At 35.1% G+C, this 17,818-nt stretch overlaps 1 protein-coding gene and 1 long non-coding RNA gene across 2 annotated transcripts; both read left to right on the plus strand.

Moving 5' to 3' along the window:
- The first annotated feature begins 215 nt into the window (after positions 1-215).
- TRAM1L1 (translocation associated membrane protein 1-like 1) lies at positions 216-2,174 on the plus strand. The gene has a single exon (XM_008579801.1). It carries the CDS (start codon positions 395-397, stop codon positions 1,508-1,510), a length of 1,116 nt encoding a protein of 371 aa, XP_008578023.1. The 5' UTR covers positions 216-394; the 3' UTR covers positions 1,511-2,174.
- LOC103596207 lies at positions 234-17,171 on the plus strand. The gene is made up of 3 exons (XR_551030.1): positions 234-371; positions 2,612-2,640; positions 16,920-17,171. It is a non-coding gene; the product is annotated as an uncharacterized LOC103596207 (long non-coding RNA).
- The last annotated feature ends 647 nt before the right edge of the window (positions 17,172-17,818 follow it).

Raw genomic sequence — 17,818 nt, forward strand, 5'->3', positions numbered from 1 at the left:
CCGGATGCAGAACAGAGTTCTATCAGTTCTATCGTGATTACTAATGAAGGCGCCACTGGAAAAAGAATCCAGGAGCGTCGTGAGCGTGGCAGCGCCTTTGCAGAAGCGACGATCAACGAGGAACATCCACGCTCGCAGCCCCGGGCCTGGCGCCGGGTAGGGGCGCGGCGCTCGATTTCCTTCCCTGCCTCCGCCGTCCCCTGGTGCGCATGCTCAGCCCTGCTCGGCCCTCTCCTTTGATTTATTTTCTTCTGGGTGGCCGCGGCGACCCGCGACTGGCTCCGGGATGGGACGTGGAGCCCCCGGAGCTGCGGCGGTGGCGGCGGCGGCGCTGTGAGGAGCAGCCAGGGGGAGGCAGCTGCGGCTCGTCGGTGAGTATCCGGGAAGCGCCACCATGGGGTTCCGTAAGAAGAGCACCAAGAACCCCCCAGTGCTGAGCCAAGAATTCATCCTGCAGAATCATGCGGACATCGCCTCCTGTGTGGGGATGTTCTTCCTGCTGGGGCTTATGTTCGAGGGAACATCAGAAGTATCTATCATTTTTCTTACTCTTCAGCACAGTGTCATCGTCCCTGCAGTAGAAGAACAAGCTACGGGAACCAAATCCCTTTATTATTATGGTGTCAAAGATTTGGCTCCGGTTTTCTTCTACATGCTGGTGACAATAATTATTCACGCCACAATTCAGGAATATGTGTTGGATAAAATTAGCAAGAGAATGCAGTTCACCAAAGCGAAACAAAACAAGTTTAATGAGTCTGGTCAGTTTGGTGTATTCTACCTTGTGTCTTGTATCTGGGCCACATTCATTCTGATCTCTGAAAACTGCCTGTCAGACCCAACTCTCATCTGGAGGTCTCATCCTCATAACATGATGACATTTCAAATGAAGTTTTTCTACATATCACAGTTGGCATATTGGTTTCATGCTTTACCTGAACTCTACTTCCAGAAAACCAAAAAACAAGATATCCCCGGTCACCTGGTCTACATTGGCCTTCACCTGTTCCACGTTGCCGGAGCTTATCTTCTGTACTTGAATTATCTGGGACTTCTTCTTTTGGTGCTGCATTATTTTGTTGAATTACTTTCTCACATGTGCGGCCTGTTTTATTTTAGTGATGAAAAGTACGAGAAAGGGATTTCTCTGTGGGCCATAGTGTTTATTTTGGGTAGACTTGTGACTTTAATTGTTTCGGTAGTCACTGTTGGGTTTCACCTGGCTGGATCGCAGAATCGGAATCCGGATTCCATCACTGGAAACGTAAATGTGTTGGCAGCTAAAATTGCTGTTCTGTCCTCCAGTTGCACTATCCAAGCATACGTAACGTGGACCTTAATTACTGTCCGGCTTCAGAGGTGGATAGAAGATTCTAATATTCGGATCTCATGTGTGAAGAAGAAACGGTCCACGACTAAAGGCAGGTCTTCTAGAAAAGGAACAGAAAATGGAGTGGAAACTTCAAATAGAGTAGACACTCCCCCAAAGAGGAAAGAAAAATCTGCCTAATGAATTACAAGCTAATTGGCTAATGTTTCCAAAGGAATCTGCTCTTTATTATAAGATAATCATTCTGCACTAGAGATTTTTCTGTTGTTGAAAATAGTTTCTGCTCATTGTTTTTTTTTTGCTATTGTACTGTCTAATGTATTTTTTTTAAGGCATTTGGGGAAGGATGATTATTATGATTGGACAAAAAAGATCATTGCAGTTAAGACTAAGCTTCTTGTCAAAATAGTGTCAAAACCGTGAAGGAATCACCACTGTATTTCGATTTGATTTTTTACCGTTGGACATTTTCTTAATGATTTGTATGCATAACTACAAAATTCCACATATCAGTGATACAAGTTCTTGCTCTCACCCATCTTTTATAATATTAACAAGATGGTCTGTTATAGCAAGGTCATATTTTTAATGTTCTCTTTCAGGGTAAAATGGAAATGCTATAAAGGTGGAAGTGCAATCAGTTTTCTCTTATCGTTGGAATTTTTTTAGAACTTACAACTGAGGAAAGATTTGTAAAACCACCAAAATAATAATGTGTTTTATTTTATAGGTAGTGATTGTTAATGCTACATCCCCATTAAAAAAACAAAATAGTAATGGGTAACATGTATGGCGATGTATTGCTATAAATATTGAAATTGAATCAAAATATCTTTAATTAATATAAAAGAGGTAAAATCATTCTTGTCCATTTTAAACAATTGTAAATGAGAAATCATAAAATTAAACATATTACTGTGAAAAGGAAATCAGACTTAAATTGTCTTTTTTGATATGTTTATTAAAAATGATTCTTAATGAGGTTTCATAAGTAACCACATCCTCTTAGAAAAATATTGTTTAAGCTATAAACCATTTTGAAAAATAATGCTTGATTTTTATGTATAAAATGAATGTCAGCTGATTACATTTGGAAAACATTTCATGCACTAACCTTAAATAATTTGAAAACTAGGTGGATAGTATTATAAAAGGCTTTTAAAAATAATGTTATAATTATTGTTTTACTTCCATATTTAACTGAGAAATGTCTATCTGTATATGATGTATTGGAGATTATTTATATACATATATATATGTATATAATTTTTATCTTTACAGAAGCCAGTAGAAACAATGGGCTGTAGTTGGTGAGTATTTATATTTATTTCCTCTCAATCCTCATTTTGGTTTTATTTCCATAATGTTGAATGTTTATTTGTTTTTAAGGTGACAGTACTTTAAAAATATGCTAGGGTAAGGCCATATATTTCTTATTTCTCTATATTTTCTAGTACTCTGTCTCTCATGTCTTTGTTTTTGATAGCTCTCCATTTGGTTTGTTGTAAGTAATTTAACTTTTCTATTCATGGGGGTCTGCAAAAATTAAATTAGTAAATTATATCACAGACTATAGACAGACAATAACCACCCTTGGAAAAACTTTCTTTTCTATTTTTATTCTGCCTGCTTTCAGAAGTAAGTATGAAAGAAAGGTTTATTACTTTTTGACTATAAAATTTATCATCCTGTTTTTTTCTTTTTGGTTGCCTAATATTATAGTATTAGTAGCACACACTCTGAGGTCCAAAGTAAAATAATTCACATTTTAGCCAACTGTTGTGTAGTTTTAAAACAATGATTTTCAGCTTCTCATATTACAGAATTTTTTTCTCACTTCCCTCACTTTTTAAGAATTCTAGCCCATTTCTTGTAACCCCACTCCTGGTAAAAAATAATAAATATATGATTTGCAAATAAGTGCAAATCTGACTCAAAATTAAAAAGAGTGCAGGAAAGTCATTGTTTCACATGACTACCTGTGCCAAGAATTATTGGGCTTGGCAATAAATATGATTAGGACCCAGATTGATATTCCTGGGATTTTCTTTCTCTGACCCTTCAGATTGACTTTCTACATTGCAGCAAATAACTACAGTTGTTTTAGGTTTCACTTCTTCAATGCTTTGTGATAGAGGTAATAGGAAGAGGAGTAACCTGGTTTCTAAAATCCCGGAACACTGAGAGTTACTGGACTGATTAGTTTAAGTTAGATTATATGCTCTGCCTGTGGAAAAAGCCAAAGCCCCTTTCACGTAAAATATGAGTTCGCAATAGGTAGCTAGTGTTTTGAGAAAGAAAAAGAAGGAAGGGTGCTGGGTACATCTCAACTATTCATGAGTTCAAAAAATGTCAGAAAATAAATGTATGTCCAATAAACTATGAAAGCAACATTACAAATGAAATTCAGCTTCATACAGATTGTCTTTCTCCTTTTTAGAAAAATTACATTCTTAAAAGACTCATGCTGTAATAAATCTCAGTTTGATAATTTGGTCTTTGTCAAAGTGGGTCACATGGAAACATAAATTTCCATTATGAATAAAGGTATTATTAAAGCAGGCATTAGTTAAATCCTGTGTAAGTTCAAATAACTGATTAATTACCCACAACTGCAAATGTCCTAAAGATATGCCTGACAATTTACAGATTCTGCTGTGATTTATTGGCTTTCATATATGTCAAACTTCATTCCTTAAATAAGTTTACATGTATAGATTTCCTTTATCCCTTTTTAAAAAAAAATACAAATAGTATGAATGTGTCATTCAATCTACATATTTTGTAAGCAACAAACAAGTTTTAGGCCCCTTATTCTCTTACTGAGCAGTATAACCTTCCATTTCATTTCAATAAGAAAATAATAACCTTTTAAAAAATGTCGTTTATCTTCCATCAGTATTTGTTTGTAGGGGAATCATGCATGGCAAATACCGTATAAACTTGTAATTCATTTAAGAAGATTAGAACTATCACATTAATAATTTAAAGCTTTCTTGAAGACAAAATATTCTGATATCCTTTTAATTTGGAAAACTGATGGTAAAGTTTTAAGTTCTCACTCAACTAGGCTGAATGGTAATAATTTACATAGAGTAACAAAGGACTATTCTCCAATGCTTTACACAGGAAATGTCATATTGGAACAGTTTCTTGAAATTCTTGGGGGAAAACATGCTTGAGAAGGTGGCATGTGGAACGGGCCAGGATTGGGTGGTAGCATTATGGTAGAGAATGCCTTCCAATTGGAAGAGCAGACCTTTGTAATCTGGAGACAGGGGTGACTTGGCCAGCTGAGAGGAGAGAGTGTTGGCAAATATATGGAGGTAACTGATTCCTAATAACATCAAACGAGACAACCAGAGAATTCACATTCCCACCTCCTGACTTTCTCTGGAAATAGAGGAAATTTTCTTTTCACTGCCATCTTTCAATCAAATGTACATCCTGTGAGAAACTACCCATACTAAATAGGACACAGTATTACATGCCAATTCTCCTCAATTATGTAGAAAAATATCATAAATCCTTTAAAGAAAAAAAATCATACATTTCCGAAATATTAAATTGAATTTTTCATATGATTATATAATTGTGTTTGTCTAAATTTTGCCATACAAGTCCCTATAAGCAAGTCCTTTATAAGCTCTGTCCCATCATTGGCAGTTTTAAGTATTCAATAAATGTGGAATTAGTGAAACATTAAGAAATCTGCTCCTGAGGTGATTCACCTGAATGCTCCTCTTTCCTGGCAGGTGACATTGTGTTTTGTCCTACAGCATTATGTTAGCTAATAGTTTTCATTTTAAAATATAAGAAAATATGTCGATGTATTAACTGACCACTCAGAGAATAAGTACATAGCTGAGGAAATGATATGTGATTAAAGGTTCACTTGAATTTAAAAATGAAAAGTGTTTAATTAACTTCAGAGTAATGATGTGTGCAACTTCTAGCCAGCCTAGAAGTGACTAGCGTCACTGTTAAGGGATGTGGCTACTCGATAATTCAGGAAAAATATCAATTTTAAACAAAGAACAAGTTAAGTCCATCAATTAAAAGTAAAAAAAAATGTCCAGTTTCAGCACCACCAGCACTATTCATCAGATCAAATCATTTACCATGCAGGATCTCATGGCTTGAGGAAAGTTTGAGAAAATACACAATATTTACTAGTGACCAACTGGGATTTCTCCTTAGCCATCACACACTGAATAGTATTTACATCCCAAGATAAATTTAATATTTTGTTCTCTTACTGCCGTTTTTGCTTAATTACCAAAAAGCAGCTGTACTCTTATAGGAGCCCACCATAGCATGTAGCCATAGACACTTAGCCTTAGAAGAGCCATTTTGTAGAATACAGCTTTAAAAAGAATGCTAATCATAAGTCTTTTTGTAACCTTGGCTTATGGGAAGCATAACTTCTCTGCATAGCTTATGGGAAAATGCTACCAGACTTAGTGCTCATGAAGAGCAAGATAATAAGAGCTAATCAGCAACTTGGTGAACTAAACCATTCTTCCTTGGAAGTCACAGCTGCCCAGGAACAAGATGGCATCCAGCTTGTGGAAGCCAGATAACAGCGATGTCCCAAGGACGAGCTGAAGAATTACAGAAATGACCGTGAGAGTCTGCAAGATTGCACATAGTATCCCCTTGATATGGGAATAACCTCCTCTTTTGTTTCCCACATTTTTCTCTTTAAAAGTACCGCTGATGCGCCTGAGCCTTTGAGACAGTTCAGCCTGTCTCCCAGGTTGCATTTCCTGAATAATGCTTCCAAACATTGCACTGACAGCTCAGACTCTTGAGTCCTTTATTTCTTGTAAAAGAGTGGCCATACTTGGTGCCGGTAACACTCTTGCCTCTTGCCTCAGCTTTCAAATAAACAAAATCCATAAATACAAAGTTGCCAAAGCTGTCAGTGCAAATATTGAAATACAATTAGTAAACCTTAAAGTAAACCTTACTACCTCTTTTTTTTTTTTTTTTTAAAGATGTTTCTCACTATTTTGAAATAAATTCAGCAGAGGAAGATAGTAATAGGATTATAAGTAATGGTTAGCAAAAGAAGTCAGGGTCAAGCCCCTGCTGTGGCCCTTAGAGCTGTGTGAACTTTGGAAAAGACTTAAACATTAAAGTTTTGAATTGCATGTCACTATTGTGGCAGAGATATTTATCTATCTTAAAAAGCTGCCATTAGGATTAATAATATATACATATACAGTATCATAGTTTCTTTGTACATATGTTTGTATACAAACTTTTAAGTATATTTTTATGTATATGTATTTCAGTATTTCATATATATATAAAGTCTCATTTAACACACACTTAACACATATTTATATGTGTGTCTGTATTTATGCATACATTTATACATATGCACATATGTATACACATTTGTAAATATTCCCCTCTACATTTATTTTCAATGGACTATATTTTTTAGGGCCACAGAAAGATTGAGTGGAAAGTACAGTGTTCTCATATATGCCCAACCTCACCCATACACAGCCTATCCCTCAGTCAACATCCCACAACAGAGAGGTATAATTGTTACAATGGATAAACCTACATTGACCCATCATTGTCACCTCAAGTCCATAACTTAAATTTGGGTTCACTTGAGGTTTGCATTCTATGAGTTAGGCAATAGAAAATTCAATTACAGTGAATCTGTTTCCCAAAAGTATGAATTTTTGTAGGCTAAACAAATAATGTACATTATAAACACATATATGACTATAATCAAAATGTCTAGAAATTATCTTCTGAATAAATACTTATTTTAAAGTTATTAAATTAATAACTATGAACTATTTTTTAACATAAATTACAGAAAATGCATATGATAGCCTGTGAAAACTCTTGATATATATTAATTTGAATATAGGTGCTATACTTGACTCTTTAAAACCATTGGTCTAGGTAAATTACATTAAGGATAAAAATTAAATTCTCATCATATTCAAAATTAAACTTTCAACTAAATAAATTAAGCATTTATGTAGGAAAATAAAAGCATCAACAATCATTTTAGTAGTTATGGATATTAGGCAATAATCTCTTTGGTGTCAGGTAATATTCATTTTGCATCATTACATTCTTATTAACTTTCATTGTGTCTCTGTTTAGTAGTTTCTCAGAATTTGTTGAACTCAGTTGAAATATCTTCTTACTTCATTATTAAAACAAGTAAACCGAACTTAGTGCATTCCTTTGCTATCTTTTCTGATATGGACTTCCTTTTTAAACCTATCACCCTTTCCCTATTTTAAGTATTAATTTTTGATTTATTGCCTGTTTCTTCTGCCCATTTCAGGGCTGAGATCATGCCTTTTAAAATCACTGAGGTAAAACTGCCATATAGCACGAGTCTACTGCAGTGCAAGCACTCAATGAAAGTGTGTTGACTGACAATTTGCTTTATGATCTGGGAGCAGAGCACCCATTATTTATTGGTCCACACATACTTTGTAAAAATTAAGATATGCAAATTTAATAATTTGTTCTTAAACCACTGAAAGGAAGTCCTGGCTCCAAACATTAGACACTAAAAACAAAACAAAACAAAACAAAAAACATTTAAAAACTTTTATTATGCAAAATGTCAAAAACATACAAAAGTGGAGAGACTGCTATAATGAGTTCATAGTTCCAAGCCATTTCATCTGTATTCCTACACAATCCTTTCTCCATTCTAGATTATTTTGAAGCAACTATCAACACCATATTATTTTTCAGTAACAATTTCAGTCTACATCTTAAAAAGATAAGAATACTTTTTAAAAATATGAGCACCATATCATTGTCACACTCAGAATCTAAATAATTTCTTAATATCATAGTCAAATATTTGATTTCTTTTCAAATTTCTGATGGTTTTATAAATTTCTGCTTATTTGTATCAACTGGCAACCAAATACATTCGATCTACTGCAACTGTTGATGTGTCCCCTCTGCGTTGTAGTGATTCTTTGAAATTTATATGTTGAAGAAACTGTAATACCAGTCCAGTGGAAGTTTTCTAAGTATGGATTTAGCAAATTGCATCTTGCTGATGCCATTTGTTATATTCCTCCATCAGACATGGATGCAATTTATTCGCAAGAATATGGTATGTATAGTGGTGTGCTCTTTCATGTTTATGTGGTTTTAATAGCCATTGAGGATCAATGCTAAAAAGTACTTTTTACTAGAGACTGCAAAGAAAGAGGATATTTTACTTTAAATATTCCTATTTTGTTTATTAACTGGAGTACTTATACAAAGAAAAACTTCATTTCTTTAACAATGTGGTTATTCCAAGGTTTCTGAACCCTGGTACTATTGACAACATTGGACCTGGCAATTCTTTGTTATGAGGGGTTGTTCTGTGCATTGTAGGGTGTTTAGTAGCATGCCTGGCCTTCTCCTACTAGGTTCCAGTAGCACCCTTCCCTTATTTGTGATGGCTAAAAATGTCTCCAGACTTTGCCAAACACTAGACATTTATTTAGGAATGGCTGCATGTCACGTGTGGTATCCTAATGGCAATGTGCTTTGCCAAACTCTTTAAAACTTGAATGCTTTTTCTAAGGTAAGAATTAAGTTAATACGCCTTCTAAATATGAAGCTGTTATTGGAATTCTCATTGCGTGAGTCAGAATGCCAGTTTGAATGTTGCACATGAATAGAAGATACAGCACTTGCTCTGCATCTTTAAGAGCACATTTGTAAAATGAAGGTTGAGGAGAATGATACTATTTGAAAAGAAGCAAAAGACTGAAGGAGGGACATTTTTTTTTTGGTGGCAATGTAATGGAAATCGTGATTTTTTTTGTTTTGTTTTGTTCAGTCATATCTTACATGCTTTTTAAACATTCTAATATGCTCTTAGAGCTCAGGGGAGTGGTCAAAAATGAGGACATAAATTTGGGACTTACATCAACAATATGTAAATCAAGGCATTGAAGAAGGGGATCAAATGAGAAGGTATACATAGGCAGGGGAAGAGTGCCCAGTGTTGAGCCTTGGAGCATTCCCCACAGATAGAAATCAAGTAGTGAAATAAGTGCTAACTTGGGAAACTCACTAGTAGCTGATGTTGGAGAAAAAAACAAAGACCACAGGTATGTATCATCTCAGGACTCAAACCTGGGTGATGGCTGGTGAAATAGGCAAAAAAAACAGGGTAAACAGTGTTACAGAACACAAAAGGAAAGTATATTAAGAGCATGAAAATATAAATTCTGCATAATACTAATGAGAGTTCAATTTCCTTAACATTAGACATTTTAAAAGGCTTTACTTGGCGACAGGTCACTGGAGATATTGTGCGATCAACTTCAGAGGCATGGTGGGGATGAAAGTACCACTGGAATGGATTGAGGAGAGAATAGGAGGTTAGGCTGTGTCATGTAATATTATGAATATTTTCTTAACAAATGTCTCTGTGAAATGGAGCAGAGAAATGGAAAAGAGGAGTACATTCCCTTTTGTAATAAACAAAGGAATGTGGAGTCAAAAGAGTTTGTTGTGTTGTTGTTGTAATTGTCTGTAGGATGGGAGACATTAGAGAATATTGGTATATTTGCTTATTGAAGAAGAGATGAGATGACACAGGAAGAGAAATGCCGACTGCAGGAGCAAGGACACATCGCACAAAACCACTGAACAAATGGATATTTGACGTGGATTCCTGATTTGAAAAGCACTTTAAAATTCTATAAAATAAATCTTGAATCCACACATTTTCTCACTGCCTTTGGAACATCTGCCTGCAACAGATTTTTGAAGCATGTTTGAATAAAGAAAAGGTCCTAAATTTTTCCTTTATTCCTACTTTTTAGAAAAAATTCAGTGACAGAATGGATTTCAACAACACTGGGTGTTTTTTTTTAGATTCTGAGAAAACAGTAGCTCTGAGCTTTTCTTTTTAATTGAAGTTTCTATCATTCCACTCTATCATTACTATGGGTACTAAAAAGAATTAATAGCAATTAAAAAAAGAAAAAAAAAGCTGCTGAGGTTTTTAATCAATTTAATTATTCATGTCAATAATGCTAACCCACAGTAAACTTCCAAAATGGTTCTGAGATTCATTGGCACTACTACTAATGTTTGATTTCACTACATTTTGGAGGCTGAGCTTTTAATATTACTGTATGTTAACAAAAAGGAAATATTTTGAATGTGATTCCCATTGAAAAACAGATTGAAAGTCACACCTCTATCACGTATGTAATAGAATATTCAAATAAAACAGCACAAAATTTGTGAATAGCTAAGGTTTAAATATACACAGCATGTCTCATAAAATTGTGTAGCTCAGCAGAAGGAGGGTGAAATGGGTCTGAAAGATGACAACCCCACCCTCCAAAAAAAAAAAAAAATTGGTAAGGGAAGGTTTTAGTTCACCTTTGGGAAGATTTCTTAGGTAACCAGTCACAGTGCGTGGGGAGTCATGGTGAACTCGAAGTAAAATGGCAGGGCTTCTACTTGACCTTATTCCAATCTTGGTGATAACAAAACTTCATGTAAAGTAAAAAGACTATCTTAATAACCTTTTCAGGCCTAAACTACTATGTTGTCCCTATAAACCAGTGTCCTTTTTGGAGAGAGCCATTCATTCACCTTCAAAAGAAAAGTGTGTCCCAGAATCTGCAATAAATTAAGTTCAATTCCTCAGATATTTGTTGAATGCTTAGTATATTCCCGACCTGGTGGAAAAAAGTGGAGATACAATGATAAAGATGATAATAATATGCCTAATGGCAATTTGTAGTACAGTGGCATCTACGGTTTGAGAACCATCCAAAGTGCCACATCCAGAAGCCACCTAAGAACAGAAAGTCAGGTGACCTTGGAAAGGCAAATACAGAGGTGGAGTGTGCATTTGCCTCTGTGACAGCACAGAGGTGAGTGGCTCTGGTGCAAGTAGCATACGTCCTGACTTCAACAGAGCCTTGACAGGTTGCTCAGAAGAAAGAAGTTGATGTACTTGGCATTGCCACAATGTGAGTCCCCAGCTGCAGTCTGGACAGGAGTGGCAGTGCTGAGGGTAGTGGAATAGCCAAAGTTCACTAGCCATCCCCAGAAACTAATGGTCTGAGGGAAGGGTAGTGGTGGAAATGACAAAGCCATTGCTTGAGGGGAACATCAAGTGGTGACGTGTAGCAAACTGAGAATGTCAGTGGAAAGAACAGCTGGGACCAATTTAGGAAGGCATGTGATACTAGATATTGGAAAGGAGGCAAACTCAAAAGAGTTAATAACTCTTGAAGTTACACCTGTTGGAGCTAAGTCAGTAATAGAATGATGTGGTTGATGAGGCTTGGAGAAAACAATCCACTAAATATATCATAATAAAGACAGTCCAATATAATATATCACATGGAAACCATTTTGAAAACACAAAATAATTTAATTGACCAAAATATAGGTAAACATAAATTTTAATGTATTTGTATGTATGAGAATTGACAACATACGTTGTATGAAGTAGTTATCTGTGACTCCATTTTTAATTTACAAATATTCTCAGGTCAAATATTTATTGTTAAATATTCATTTCATATTTTGTATGAAATTATGTCACAGCTGTCTGAATTAATCCAAGGTGCCCTGATGGGAACATCTCTTTACTTTATCACTCATTATCTTTCTGCATAATGTGAATAACTAAGCCTTTCAATAGTCCCGTCATCTGAGTCACTCTTTGAAATATGACATTACTAAAGAACTGTATTTGATCCCAGTTTTAGACCTTGTAGAGAAGAAACCATGCTGGGTTGAATGAAGGTGTCAAACAGGAATAGGTCCTGGCAGGGAAATCTATAGCAAAGTGCCAACTCATTCTGCACTGGGGCGGTGTTACCAAGATGACCTTGGAGGCATTCAGCAACATTCTAAGTGTGCGGTTCATGTATCTTGAGTTCTCAGAGACTGATTTTCGTTCCTTGGCCAATACTGTTTATTCACTTCTGTTTTAAAGGTTATTATGAAGAAAAACACTTGCCTTCTCACTGCATATAGGCAGGCTTGGGGAATGGTATTACTTGTGCCTTTTAAAAATATATATATATTGACAGTAGTTGCCTGATAATGTATTCTTCTAAATTATTCTATAAAGAAAAATAGTTAAGATGTATTGGGAGTTGCTTTACATAAAAGAGCAACTTCAATATTGACCCTGAACTAAATTAAACTAATTGTTCTAGTTTCAAGTAATAAAACATGAGGGGCAGGAAACTTTGTCTTTTTAGTTATTCCTGTGCATCTTTGCTTTGGAAATATTTTTACCAAATTAGAAAACTCATAAGAAAGAAATGTTTTGCTATATTTATGTTGGTATTTCAAAATACATATTTTACAAAGTATTTTAGTTTCTAAACTATAGAGTTAATTACCTCTTGATGATTATGAGAATAGCCCCAATACTTGAAGTTATTCAGGTTTCTTCATTATTATATTGTTTAAAGACATTGAAAGAAAAGAACAAATAACAAATCCTGACTGATATATAAGGTTTTACAAAAATGAAGCCACTTATAAAGATTTATTAAATAAAATTATTCACAAATAACTAAAATATACTAAAGTCTCCATTTTCACTATTATCTTTGAAATCTGTTTTATCAACTAAGAGATATATAATAGAGATGTTAGAAATTTTATAAGCTCGAATATATCAGAAAAAATAACCCACTAAATTTAAATGACATTATTGGAATAATTAGATTTAGATTTATGTTATTGATAAAATGATATAAATTATAATAATATGATCAATTTTCACAAATATATCAAGGAATCCCAGAATTCTGTACAGCAATAGCCTCAAGTCACTTCTGAAATCTGTGCAGGACATTTCAAGGTGTATTCTTACACTGGGCTGTGGAAATATTAAGGATGGATGTATATAAAGAGATTTTCATAGAGTTTGTCAACAGCAGAACTTTGCTAAATAATTCTAAAGCAAATGTTTTATTCAGAAGGAAAAATAAAAGTGGATTTAAAAAATACTCATATTAAAAGATAGAAAAATGAAATTAAAACAATACCAATAGAAAATATAAGATAGCACTATATATATAAAATACATATAACAGAAATCAGTTTAAATGCTCCAGCAAAAGGTAAAGGTTGCTATTAGGCTAAAAAAATATATCCAAATTTATACTGTTTTCAGGAAACACATGTAAAATATAAGAATCAAAATGCTGTAATCCAGGAAAAAAATATATGTATATTCAATTCAATAGAAACTGTCGTGGCTATATCAGTATAAGAAAAAAGAGCCTTTAAGGTAGAAAGTAATACTGTCTATCTGTATGAAAACTTCATGATTAAAGTTTCAATTTACCAGAAATATACAGCAATTTTAAATTGTCGTGCATCCATGAATATAGGTTACAATTTATCTTTGAGTCAAGGTTCTCCAATTGCAAATGACAGAAAGAATATCTAACTAATCTAAGTAGAATGAAAATTTTTGATACAATCTATACTGATCATCTCACAATGTTGAGAGGGAAGAAGGACAATTGGGAAGTAAATAGGAATTCTTGACTTTAAGACCAGCAACCAAGAATATGATACAAGGAGCAGTCAGGTTACCCTGCCACAGTGGACACAGCTGGCACTGCAGGGCACATTCGTTGCTGCTGGACACAGGAGCAGCCTCCACCAGATGTCCTCGACACTTCCTCTGCATCTGCCTCTGTGAATCTGTTATACGCTCTCATTTCTTTTTTTTTTTTTGTCTTTTTTCGTGTCCGGCAACGGATCGCAACCCTCAGTGTCGCGCCCGTACCAGACCGGGACCGGCAACGGGATCGCAACCCTTGGTGCTGCGCCCGCACCTCGCTCAGCCAGTGAGCGGGAACCGGTCTGTATGTGGGATGCGAACCCTCGGCGGGAGCACTGCCGCGCTTCCCAAGCGGCAGACTGTAGCAGTGCACCACCGGGCCAGCCCTATGCGCTCCCATTTCTAACTTTATGCTACTTGTTTAACATCAGAGGTCAGGGTAGGGGTATCTCTTTTTGTCCCAGATTCTAAAGAGATAAGGGAAGGAGTATCTATGCCCTTGGGCTTCCTTATAGGGAATAATGCAATATTGTACCCCCATTTGAGTTTAGTTTTGTTTTGATTAGAAGTGGGGGAGGGACTTCAAACTTTTTAGGTAATTGCCTCAATTTACTGAGACACTGAGTATATAATTTCTTAAGAAATGACCTCATAACATGAATTTATTATTTTATTTCTTATTGTTTTACAGAACTGAAAATATAGCCAAAGTGTCTTTAACAGTTTTCTGTGTCTGGCTACACACACACACACACACACACACACACACACACACACATCTAGCTGGGTATTCAGTAAAACTAAATGAAATTAGAAACAAAGAAATACTAGGATAAAATATTTCCGTAGCATATAATAGAATAAAAATTTTCCTCAAATCTATAGCTTAAGGTTCAAAGACTCAATTTTTCATGAAAATTAGTACTTTAACTTACTTTTTCATACCTAACTCTGAATGGAATTTCTGAATTATTGATTTGTTTACAAGAAAATTTCCTAAAACAATCTTCATAGTTAAGAGTATGAAATTCAATTTCTCAAAAACAGATAGCTCTTCTCACATTCCTGCCATCCCACTCCTCCCTCACATGTCATATAGTATTGAGACCTTTGTACATGGAGCTCTTCCTACCTCTAATGCCTTAGACTAAACTAGTCATGAAGAAGCAGCTGGCAGTCTGACAGGGAGAGGCAAGTTGACAGCTTTTCAGCAGATATCAAGCAATACTGTGATTCCAGTGTCAGTCTGGATTTGACTTTTAATTTAAGAAGTATCTTGATGCAAGTTTACAAACAATAAAATGGTGCTACAAAACTGATTTTGTCTTATTTAATGTTGAACAAGAGCCTGTTGCCCAGAAGGCAGAATTATTTTAAGAAAGCATCACTGCTCTACCTCTAGGAATATTGACAGTGCTAAAAATAAATCAATTTCACTAGTTCGAGATATTGTACTTGGTTCAGAATGAGAAGATGATGCTTAATAAGAAAATTGGATTGCTATGAATATAGAATTTCTATTGATATGGTTAGTTACCAACTTGGATAAAAGTATATGATACCTGTGTGTTTGGGGGGGGGGTCACTCATGCATACACATCTATATACATAAATCACAAATATATCAATAAATATATAAAAAGAGCATTGGTGCATTGTGTCTTATTTCTTTTATACAAAAACAAGGGCTATACCTACTCATAAAAATATTTAGAGAATAGAAATGACAACATATTTTGATTTTACATAAAAACAAGTACACTCAACGTACCATTATTAGTGATAGATAGAATCATATATTGATAATGTGGTAAATATTATCAACCTAATAAAAATGTTTGACACTATTTAAATGTGACCAGCTGATGAAAACAACTTTTGTTAGATACACTGCAAATTTCAATATACTGTTTTCAGTGTATTAGATTGTATTAGACAATGAAGGAAGCATAGTATCCTTCATTATTTCTTAGCTTTCAAATTAGTCAGTTTATAAGATACTATGCTAAACTTAACATATAATCAAATATTTATAAAGAGACTTTGGGTAATAATGTCTTAGGGTAGTAAATATAAAGTACTCAATCCTTCCTGTGCCAGATTGTCGGTAAAGTTTGCATTACTACTATGCCAGGTACTAAATTTTTTCATCTCTTAGAATCCCATTCCCTAAGTGGTTCCAGATTAGCATTTCCAATGAGCAGTCCTCACACTTGATAAGACAAGCAGAAGTAAAGAGAGATCATGTGCTCTCATTAGATCCTGGTCTCTAAACATGGCTGCTTGCTACTCAGATTTCTCTGGCATTTCCAGCTTTCCTGTTGCATGCTTCCCTGTTGCAAGTTGAGATGCATAGGTGTATAGCAATCCCACTTCTGGGTATATACCCAGAGGAATGGAAATCATCATGTCAAAGGGATATCTGCACTTCCATGTTCATCACAGCTTTGTTTAGAAGAGCCAAGACATGGAACCAACCTAAATGTCCATCGATGGATGATTGGATAAGGAAACTGTAGTATATGTGCACCATGGAATACTACTCTGCCATAAAAAAGAGTGAAATTCTCCCGTTTGCAACATGGATGAGTTTGGAGAAATTTACATCGAGTGAAATAAGCAAAGCATAGAGGGATAAATACTGCATGTACACACTCATAAGTGGGAGCTAAGAGAGAAAGTAGGAAGGAAAGAAAGACCACAGTGGTGCATTGGACTTGCAGAGGGAGAGAATATACCTTAGGATACAAAGTGGAGTAGGAGGGGTGAAAGGGGGAGGGGGAGGAGGTGGGGGATAATTGGGTGGGGGACACACGGTACAAGCGCATTGTGGTAATGGGCAAGCTGCCAGTGTGAATCTGGCCTTCTCATCTTGGACACGAGAGATGACAACCAGCTCTGTATCTCATGAATATTCATAACCAATAAAAAAAATACTAAAAAAAAAAGATAAATGGGAATTGTGGCTTTTTCTAAGCAAACTTTGGATAACCATTTTCTTCTGTTGTCTAGGATGCTGTCTTCTATGATCATTTCCCTGAACTTCCAGTGACAACCATCATGATCTACACAGCCTCTGCTCATTCCACATGTCTGTAAGCCCTAACTCCCTTGTTAAACTCTTTTGTCTCATAGTACTTAGTGTGGTTCTGTTAACTTGACAATATCCAGAAAGATAAACTCACTAAAAGATGTAATATGTAGACCTTAATGACAACCATTGAAGATCTCTCTTATGGAAATAAAGTATCTGTATAGCATCTAGGTACTCGCAGTCTTTGTTTGTGATATCAAGGAAGTGCTAACATATTATCCAAATAAACAACAATCGAAAAAATCAAAAAGCAACTACCAAATAAACAAAAAAACCCCTTTGGAATGACCTCAATTTTATTCCTTAGTAGCCCTTCTTGGTAATTTTTTTTTTTTTTTTTTTACTTTGGAATACTTGAAGTGGTATTGCTCTAAATGGCAGGAATCATATATATCTTATTGTGAATAACAAATCTAGGGCTGTATTCTCTTCTCAAACCATGCTTTTCTAATGTGTTTTATTAATTTTTACTTATATCTGGTTTCAACTACTCTCTCCAAGCAGAGAAAGATTATTATCTTTTGAGAGACTTAAAACACATCTTTTTAAAATAAAGACTTAAACATTTTTTTAAAATAAAAACATTAGTGATCCATTTTTGAAAAAGTAAATGAGGGAGGTCTGTTTCATAATCAAATAATATTTTGTCCCTTCTCTTTTAATATAAACCACTATAAGGGCAAAGTGCAAGACTTTTCTATCAACATAAACATCTTTTGTCTTCTCCACCACAGTGTGTAGCACCATACTTTGCATATACATAGGTGCTCTCTATATGTTGGTAATTAAAACAATAAAGTTTAGTTTCAAGCAAGGT

This window comes from Galeopterus variegatus, unplaced genomic scaffold (genome assembly GCF_000696425.1).
Source record: "Galeopterus variegatus unplaced genomic scaffold, G_variegatus-3.0.2 Scaffold1956, whole genome shotgun sequence".
Lineage (NCBI taxonomy): Eukaryota > Metazoa > Chordata > Mammalia > Dermoptera > Cynocephalidae > Galeopterus > Galeopterus variegatus.